The 10,074-nt window shown below is 40.7% G+C and overlaps 1 protein-coding gene across 1 annotated transcript; it reads left to right on the plus strand.

Moving 5' to 3' along the window:
• Positions 1-7,166: 7,166 nt before the first annotated feature.
• msx1b (muscle segment homeobox 1b) lies at positions 7,167-9,337 on the plus strand. Its single transcript, XM_046837603.1, has 2 exons — positions 7,167-8,027; positions 8,456-9,337. Exons 1-2 carry the CDS (start codon positions 7,658-7,660, stop codon positions 8,896-8,898), a joined length of 813 nt encoding a protein of 270 aa, XP_046693559.1. The 5' UTR covers positions 7,167-7,657; the 3' UTR covers positions 8,899-9,337.
• The last annotated feature ends 737 nt before the right edge of the window (positions 9,338-10,074 follow it).

The following is a 10,074-nucleotide window of genomic DNA, read 5'->3' on the forward strand; positions in this document are numbered from 1 at the left end:
AAGTAACCAAATGAATAGATGGTCCAGCCAGGCAGCATTCCGAGAGGAAACCAGAGAGGAACTGCTTGAGGGAGTTAACGTGCAACTGGCACGGGGCTAAAAATAAATTTCATGGCCCAAAATAACAATGAGATCAAATTTTGGTGCGTAATAATTAACTAAAACAAACACTATAAAGGATGTGAAGGAAGCTTCTTTGAATGATTTGGGATAAGAATGAACATTTTTGGATTCTTGGATAAGTGTAGCAGCTCATTCTTGGTCATGGTGTCTAGAAATGTAGTGTCCTCATGGAGAGAAAGGGAGAGAGAGAGAGAGAGAGAGAGAGAGAGAGAGAGAGAGAGAGAGAGAGATCCTTTCAGTAGAAACTCACCTGCAGAGCGAGGACTATAGAGCTCTGTGGGCGAATAGAGAGCAAAGCAGCTGCCAGAGCTGTTAGCCTCAGCACCCAGCTGGGAGGAAAAAAAGAGGATGCAGGGCCTCTCACCACAGGCCACTTAGTAACAGCAGCCCTGTGCCAAGCCTGTAGAATGAGAATGTGACGGCCCATCAAGGCTTTGGAACTAAAAAAATCACTGATTATATATTTTCCTCTCTCTCTCTCTCTCTCTCTCTCTCTCTCTCTCTCTGTCACCTTACTCAGTTACTTTTACTCCCTTCCCACTTCTTTCTTTCATTCACTCACTTTCTTTTAGTTGCTTAGCCCATCCTGGCTGGCAGTCATCCAGGTCATTTTACCAATCGAGACGACACCTGTAATTTCCAAGCCATTATTTATAACTGAAAAAAGCCTCTCAGAAAGCCCAAACTTCTTCAAGATTATATCTCAAGCCTGGTCCTGTTGATTTACTACTATTAGACATTTCCATTCTTCCTCTCTCTGTCTTCTCCGTCCTTCACAGTTTCCTTACAAACTGTGAAAGAATATAAATAAAAAATGGAAACTAAGAGCAGAAATTCAACAGTTGAATGAAATGAAGGATTTGCACTCAGACAGGAGTATGGATCCTAATGACAGGCCAACAGTACAAGAATGTCACAGCATGACCGGATCATTAGAATGCACATACAGGCAGGGGAAAAAAGGGTCATACGCAACAGATGCCAAGCGAGAGAGCGTCAGAATGGACCACAGCCACGGGGCGAGGGTAGTGTGGGAACTGATGGTGTGCGCTCATCGTTCACGCTCGTATTTACAAGCGCTGATTAGCTAACGACAGCATTAAATAGTCGACAGTACAATAGTCTATAAATTGTTTTGTCTCTGTGGCGTCTTTAGGTTTGATTCGGTAATTAGGTTCTCGGAACCGGAGAGCGTTAATGAGTCCATTAAAGAAAATGAGTTAAGGGCTAGCTAATAAGTTAGTAGTGAGTAGTAGCACTACTTGTAAATCTTGTACATTTTGTACATTTACAAAACAAACTACTTGTAAATCTTGTAAATGTATGGGTTTTGTATGGAATTTAACTTTTAATTCCTAGATGGTTAGATGTTGGTTAGATGTTGCCTAGATGTTATTTAGATGTTGTTCACTTATTGAACGTACTGAACATTCCCTATTTACTAAGTTGACAAAAATGGGGTGTTTACGACATAATTATTCGTGCTGCATTGTTGTTTTTAGTGCTACTGTTTGTTATTGTTTTTGGTTTGCATATGAAGCAAAAGGCTACACATTGTCAGTGGTGGCTCAGAAATGCGAAACCGAAGGGGAAAAAAAAAGGGGGGACAAGTGACTCATCGGTGGCTAATCTGCAAAATCAATTCCTCTTAGTTTGTGCTAATTACCTGTCTTTTAATGATTCACTTCTGAAGAGGCTTTGAAATGCAACAAGCCAATTACCTGCAGCTTTTCCTTAATGTAGGCTTAAAAGGCCCTGTGATCTTCCTCTTGCACCTCCCCGCACCGCTCCTCTATTCTCGCTACACAGTAAGAACCCTATGCCTCTGGGGCATTTCCCAAACGTTTCATTTACAATGTCTCACAGTCTATTTTCACAGTTAGGAAAAGTGCAATTGTGTTTTCTAGCTCATTTAAGTCAACAAAGCCTCTCTCTCTTTCTGGGTCGCTCTCTCTCTCTCTCTCTCTCTCTCTCTCTCTCTCTCTCTCTCTCTCTCTCGCTCATTTTTCTGTCTCTCTTCTTTCCTTTCTCGCATGCCTTCCGAATGACAGAGTCAGAAAAAGAGAAGGAAAGAAATATCGAGATGTCAGAATGTTCTCCTTACATTGCTTCACGTTGTGAAATTAAAATATCCTGATCAAATCAACATTGACACTGGTTTTCCATAGAGCTTTGCTTTAGTTTTAAACTCAAATGTGAACTGAAAAATTGCATTTATTCTGATAGTACACCGATCCAGGAGTCATTTTAACCGTCATAAAATGTCGAATTACCGTCGATTTTATGAGGCAGACATCTGCCCAGATACCACGGCTCCGGCCTCCTGCCTCACGTCCTGTGCGTGTTTTTAAAAGCCCTTTGCTCTCTCTCTGCATGTAAGAACTGGTTCTTTGGTGATGTTCTGAGATCAGCTCTGAGGGCTCCTCTAACCCTGGTTAAGAGAAGCGAGTTCTGGTTTGGCTAAAGACAAGCTGAACCCAGATCAGCCGAAAACGTTCTTTCCCACACAGCACCTCCCCCTCTATTCACATTGAGAGAGACCAAAGAGTGTTTATTCAAAGTCTCTTTTAACCGGTCGACCCCCTGGTGGCCAGCTTTTTCATGGGAGGAATTTCAAATTGTAATCTGGGGGCAACCAAGCACACATATTTGTTCATGGCCCAACCTCCGCTGACCACATAATTATCTGACAGCAGATGGAAATCTGGATAAAAAGGTTGTAAACTGTGCCAAAGGCTCCTACACACCCTGCAGAAAGTGAGCAGGAATACATACTCAACAACCCCAACATGCAAAGGTTAAAGTCTGGGTCGAGGACAGGTTAAACTCGTATCTTTTCATATTTTCATTATATATTGGTAAAAAGTCCAATAAAATCTGCACTGTTTGTAAAAGATTGTATCTAATATCAGTTCAATATGTCCTCATATAAATAACATTTCTAAGTACTTTACCTCAACCTAATGTCTATATCCACAGTAATAAAACCAAAGCAAATCAAAAGTTTCCTCATGCCTCTGCATCGGCGAATCAATTCTCCTGTTTTATACTGCATGAAAAGAAGGTTTATTGAGAAAAAAAAAAATTGAGCCCAATTTTAGGTCACAAGGGCCCTTATTGTGTTGTACTGTATTATTACACTGTCATGACCACTTAGCATGTCTAACATCAAACAAAGTGTGACAATAAGATTGACCCTGAAAGACCCTGAACTAATGATATCTGATATCAGCTGTCATGCAAATAATTTTCCAGACGTAAACGAGACATCTCATGGTTTATGGTGAAATGTTTGGAGGACTTATTAAGGGTCAAATTGAAATCGGGATTGGGGTCGATATCCGGACATATTTAAATTAAAGTAATGGCATTGTAACATTCTATTTATCGTGATGCACAAACACATACACACTGTCTCTAAAATGAAAACACTTTTATCCGAACCTACAATTTGTAGCAAGAGTTTTACTACGTGGTAAAAGTGTCATTTGAGCAACTGTGAAAGCCAGTATGAAAAATAACACATGTCCACTATAAGTCTAAGATGTTGCCGGACATTCCGATATTGCAGCCATAGTCGTGTGCAGGAGAACGCAAAGACGTACAGGTACGGTGTTCTTTCCTGGTCTGGTTGTGTGACTAGAGATTGTTTGGGATCTCCAATTAGAACTAGACTTTGACTAATACACATACACTTTCCACGGGCATCATTTCCACAGTAGGAGCTTCCTGGATTTAATCCTATCCTCAGGAATTTAATGAGGAAAGTGCTGGAGGGGGTGTTATTTAAACATGTTATTACAAGGTAATGCTTTGGTTGTAACAGTTATCTGACATGAAATTATAATAGTAACTCTTGATAATAATCGCAGGAAATAAACAGGAACTACAAAGCGGTGCCTGATGAATCACTTCGGCCACTGCGCTGCATTATTCCACTCATCCTTTTTAGTGAAAAGACATGGCTATTCCTGGCTCTTCTGAAATAACAGGCATGAATATCAATGCTGCTCCTCTCAGGATCCCTCGTCCATTTCACAACATTTTTGGCAGCTATTTCCCTGCTGAGAATCTGAATGGGGGAGAAAACAAACCAGCCCCGCATGGCTGGCTCTCTTTTTTGAGACAGAGCCATGTAGTCAGTCTCCAGCTCACAATGTAGAAACAGCAGTATGTCTCTGGCACCTTCTCACTATAAGCACGGTCATATACAAATGCTCCCAAAAAAGGGAAAACTTGGAGTTGTGTGGCGCCTGAATGAGTGAATAATTTGTAGTTTGTGAAGCTAAAACACATTCAGGTTGTATAAAGAAACTATTTCATTTGTGGCCTGTTATTGTTGCATTATGTTTTTAAATGTAAGTGTGTGAATAGGGTTTAACTGAAGCAGGCATGTGTAAGGAATCAAATCCATAGCGTAGTAAATCCAACCACGTTAAAAAAAAAAATACCACCACACTGAGTTGTGTCACAGTAGGGTCTCCAGAATTCATTAAATGGAGATTGACATGCGCAATCGCCAACATTTGAACTTTCGCTTGGTATTTCGGCACTAAATTTGCCCTGGCCCCAGCTTTTATGAACTGACTGAGTGGTTCCATCCAAGCCTGAAAATGAATTGGAAGAGACTCCATGTGAAAAGGTCCATTATTGCCTGTGTAAATTGTGCGGCCCATTGCAGCCTGACCTTCGATGGTGGTGGGGTGTGTGGAGGGGACGGGGGTAAAAGAAAAATTTAGGGCTCTTTCAAACTGTGTAGCGATATATAACAAGAAAAGCAAAAGGCTTCCATGCTGCTTCATATGTGTGTGTGTGTATGTGTTGTGTGTCCGTGTGGTGTGCAGGTTAACGGAGGAATGTTATGAAACCAAATACATCAGCAGAGATACCTCTAATATGAGACTAGTCTATTTACATAGACTCAAATTAATCTTCCTGGGGTTTACTGTAACACTGTTTTTCAGGTTGAGTCTATAGGTTACGCCTGGATCACTCGTTTCTTGAGCCCTGTCTAATTTCCGGGTGGAATTTCTGCTCTCTCAAGACATTTGAACCAACACAATGGGTGAAAGTCAGAGACCACTCCTTAGGACAGTGAGATATTTCATGACAAACTTGGCAGTTATATGATTTCTTCATAAAATGGGACTTGACCTGTCGGCTAGGTCACTCCCATTATGGCCTTACTTTGGCAAATAAACAGACCTAAATAATAATTGATAACCGATAATCATCACCATCATCATCATACTCTCACCTGTGTGGAAATTAATTAATTATTTATATTAAAGATACAATAATCTATTAATAGAATATTTTAAATGATTAAATGTCCTTACTGGATGAGTGTTTTAGCAAAGATGCTAAGCAGGTGTAGCTGAGGTAACAGAAGCAGGGTTTGTTTACACCATGCTAGAAACTAGCATGTCTTTTAATTTCAGCCAGTATGAGTCTGTGTTGAGAGTTTTAATATAATTGACTTCCTGTTTAGTAGATCCCTTGTGATAAAATATATTTTTATATATATAATCTGTATTTCTCAGCTATTTAAAACTAACATTTAATTACAATTCCATTACAAAACAATGAACTCGGTTATCTATTCACCTAAAAATGGATTACAATCATGTTCTATAAAATAAAACTAATAAACAGCTTGTGTGGTTCTTTATATTTGGAAGTATTCAATCATCTTCAATGTTCATCACTTTTCTGAAAGCGATATGTTTTAGTATTCTTGCACAAATTGCACCACGATTTGTGTATTTACTATTCAGTTACGTAGAACTGTAAATATTAGATTTGGGTTATTCTTAACCATAAAACTAGATCACTTGTTAATACTTGTTAAGATTTAGGAACGAGAAGAAGATCTATTTAACCTGAAGTGAATTAATCCAGTTTAAATATGATGATTACTGTTTCAAAACTGGAGATTACTTTTAACTTTGGGTTATTTTGTGATGTGATCAGAAATGTCAAATCATATTTAGGGACTATAAATAAAGTCTAGGAAGTTTTTTTTAGGTTTGGGTTTTGGGTTTTTAGGTTCATTAGGGCAAATATATAGCAGAACAATCGGTTTATAAGTCAGATCTATAACATGGAGTTACTTTCAGCTTAAACTTGGATGAGAAATACGTTCTAATGAGCCAGAAGTGTCTGTTAATATAATTAATTAATATATTGAATGTATATAAACTTTTTTTAACTATATTAAGTGAGGAATTGTGAGTTGGTTGTGACTTGAGCGTTGTCAACATTAAAATAACAATTTATGGTTGGGGTCTAGTAAAGTCAGATAGCAATAATGTTGTACAAGAACACTTTTTTAATGTTTTTGGACGGTGCTGTATAAAGAGGAGAGAAATGGTTAAAGTTTTTGTTGTACTCCTGGCCTCGGAGCTATGTGCTGTACTGGACTATGGCATATTTGGAGGACAATTGGTTAAGTGGAGTTAACTGTTGCCTTTTTCTCCCTGAGGTAGCTTCGCTTTTGATCCTGCCCTGCCTGGCGCCTTCCACAACGCAACTCGTCTGGCTTATTAAATGCCGAGAGAGAGAGAGAGAGAGAGAGAGAGCGAGAGAGAGAGAGAGAGAGAGAGAGAGGAATGCCTGTTGGCTTCTTAGCTCAAGCTTTTGTAACCTTAAAAGCCCATGACAAGCCTTAAATTGCGGAAATGCGGTGTGAACAGCCTTATCCAATCAATTTCGTTCTTTTGCGGCGCATCAATCAGGAAAGAGTTTGCGCATAAATGAGGCGCTTTTTTATATTATAATCATCATCATCATCATCATCATCATCATCATCATCATCATTTCCGCGTTCTGCTGTTACAAAATGATTTTTTATACAATTACCGTCATATTTTCCTTTCCACTATTATTTCAATTCCACTAATTTTTTTTTTTTTTTTTCATTTTATATTTGTTTTTCCACACGCTCCAGGCTTTTCCCGACTTTTCTCCCTGATCTGTTTTTGTTTTGTTTTTCTTCCTTTCTTTTCTTTTCTTTTTTTTTTTTTGTAAAGTTTCATCTAAGTCAATTCTTTTGTGCCGTCTCAATGACTATTCAACAGTTGGATATGGATAGGCCTCTCTTTTTCTAAAGCTTCCCCACTGTTTAATTGGGCTAAAATTGGTCCGCTTGTGTTCCAGAGAGTCGGGAGCCCTCAGGCCATCAATACATCATCTCAGCACGACGCCTGTGATTAACTGCTCGTTTTTCTCAATATCCTCTTGATGTCTTTCAGCGGAGCGTCCCGGCCAATGGGAGCGAGGCTCTGGTCGGGTCACGTGGTCAAAGCAAAACAGTGATTGGCACATTCCGGGAAGGGGGCGGGACTTCAGCTTGCATATAATAAGTGAGAAGAAGGCTGTCAGAAGAAAAAAAATAAATAAATAAGACCAACAATTTCAAAAAAGGAAAAAGTAGAAGAAGAAGTAGGAGAGCCGTGGAAAAAGCGCAGTGAAGGAGTATCTACAGGAGATCCACATGCTGAAGCACCGCGACGCGACGCCCTAGGAGCCCGACATGACTTCTCCTAAGGGTACCGTGAACTTCGAATCGTCGTCTCGCGACAAAACGGACTCGGAGGGTGAGGAGAGCAGGCCGAAGGAGGCGCCGCTGAGCGCCGCGGACAAGAGCAAAGCGAGCCGCCACCCGTTCAGCGTCGAGTCGCTTATCTCCAAGAAGAGCACCTGCAGGAGCCCATATTCTCCTCCTGCGCCTTTCCCAGAGCACCTGGCTCAGTACCCCCAGAGGACTTACTTCCCCCAGAAAAGTCACGTTTCAGCGGAAACTTTCCCCCATGTGTCGGACTGCATGAACGACGAGAGCGAAGACTCGAGTGATAAAGAGCAGAGCACTTGGCTGAAGAGCCCAACTTTCTCATCACCGCAGAGTAAGAGCATGCCAGCTTCAGGACTGGATGGAGATGTAGATGGAGATGTAGATGTAGATAGTGAGCTGCTCAGGAAAACATAGGCTGATTCACAAAACCTTAATTCTGCAGTGACTTTTTTATTTATATGGGTTGCCAAATGTGGTCACAGATACAAACTTTAGTAACAAGTTAGTATAGTGCATGCTGTTTCAATAATAATTATTATTAATTATAATTATTATTATCAATACTGTAATACAAATACAATAAACCTTCTAATCAATTATAAGAGTAATAATATTGTTTATAAGTGTATCCATGAGGTTCCTTGGAATCCTGAGTGACTTGCTGAAGATCTGGTCTGATGCGTAATGTAGTTCATTTGAAAGCTAATTCTGTTCTATGTGTGTGTGTGTGTGTGTGTGTGTGTGTGTGTGTGTGTGTAGGAGCTACAAGTCCTCCTTCGACGTGCCACCTGCGCAAGCACAAGACGAACCGCAAGCCGCGCACTCCGTTCACCACGGCGCAGCTGCTCGCTCTGGAGCGGAAGTTCCGGCAGAAGCAGTACCTGTCTATCGCCGAGCGCGCCGAGTTCTCCAGCTCCCTGAGCCTGACCGAGACCCAGGTGAAGATCTGGTTCCAGAACCGACGCGCCAAGGCCAAGCGGCTGCACGAAGCCGAGCTAGAGAAACTCAAGCTGGCCGCGAAACCCGCCGCGCTGCCCGCCGCCCTGGCCCTGCCATTCTCCCTCGCCGCACACGGGCCCCCGGTCGTATACGGTGCCGCCGCAGCAGCAGCTGCAGCCGCCGCCGCGTCCGGGCTCCCGCGCCCGAGCCTCGCCATGCCCGCGCTCTTCGGCTCGCCTTATGGAATGTATTACTTATCCTAATATCACGCAGAAAAGAACCGCGTCTCCGCACGATGATGTGCGCATCTGCAGTAACTTTCCACAAAACAAATGACTCCCAATACCTCTCTTTTTTTGCTGCATCCATTTATATTTTTTACATCTGGAGCTCTGGAGATGTTTTGTTTTGTAAAAAGCCATCTCCTCAATTACTGACTTGTAGCCTTAAAAAACATAAGAATGCCAGATCTGTCTGACAAAATGCAAAGTTTATGTGTGATGTTTATTCTATGCTCTTGTGGAGCAGGTTCGTCTGGATTCATTCATACGCAACAACAAAAAAAAAAGAAAGAAAAGAAAAATCTCTGCGGGTTTGTCCGTCATGTGATGAGAAGTACTTACTGGCCTAATCTTAAAAAAAAGTGCCTTGAAAGACCAAATATTTATTAGTCAATAAAGAGTATTCATTTTAACGTTTAAACTCTTCTCTTTCATTATTATTGTTTTTTTTTATTATTGTGTTTGATGCAAAAAAACAAACAAACGCATACGTAAAAAAAAAAAAAGACAAATATACGCATGCAGCATGTTGTGCAATTATTATTTTTTATTTATTTCACATTAGAAATGATTTATTTCTATGCTATACAATAGAACTGAATTCCGAAACACTAAAATGTGTGTTTTGTGACACGTTTGGCCTTAATTCTTTATTATGCATTATTATTTTTGCATACACACCTGTAGTTTGGATGCGTAAAATGCGTTTAACGCTGAAAGCAAATGCGCACTGCAGCAAATAAAAGCATTTCTCTTCTCTAAATCCATACAGATACATTGAATTTAATGCCATCATCCTTTTGAATAAGACATTTATTATTCCACAGAAATAACAGTTTGCTTTCTTGTATGTTTATTGCACTCGAGGATGTGTGTGAATTTTTGCCAAAGCAAAACGTGTAGGATGTTTAAACACAGTAAACCTGAGCTCAGTGTGTGTGTGTGTGTGTGTGTGTGTGTGTGTGTGTGTGTGTGTGTGTGTGTGTGTAAGCAGGTTTACACAACTGCTGATGTAGTGGGTTCCGTATTGGAGACACTTTACGCAGTGTTTAATGTCCTCAGAATGATGCTGCTGCTTGAAGGTCCCTTATTTCCTCCTGCAGTTCAGATTAAAGCGCTGCTGCAGACTGTGAGATGTTTAAGCGCTGCGCTGATACT

This window comes from Silurus meridionalis, chromosome 24, assembly GCF_014805685.1.
Source record: "Silurus meridionalis isolate SWU-2019-XX chromosome 24, ASM1480568v1, whole genome shotgun sequence".
Taxonomy (NCBI): domain Eukaryota; kingdom Metazoa; phylum Chordata; class Actinopteri; order Siluriformes; family Siluridae; genus Silurus; species Silurus meridionalis.

Coding starts and splice junctions, on each gene's coding strand:
- msx1b (XM_046837603.1), top strand. CDS start 7,658: ATGACTTCTCCTAAGGGTACCGTGAACTTCGAATCGTCGTCTCGCGAC. Junction 8,028..8,455: donor AACTTTCTCATCACCGCAGA/GTAAGAGCATGC, acceptor GTGTGTGTGTAG/GAGCTACAAGTCCTCCTTCG.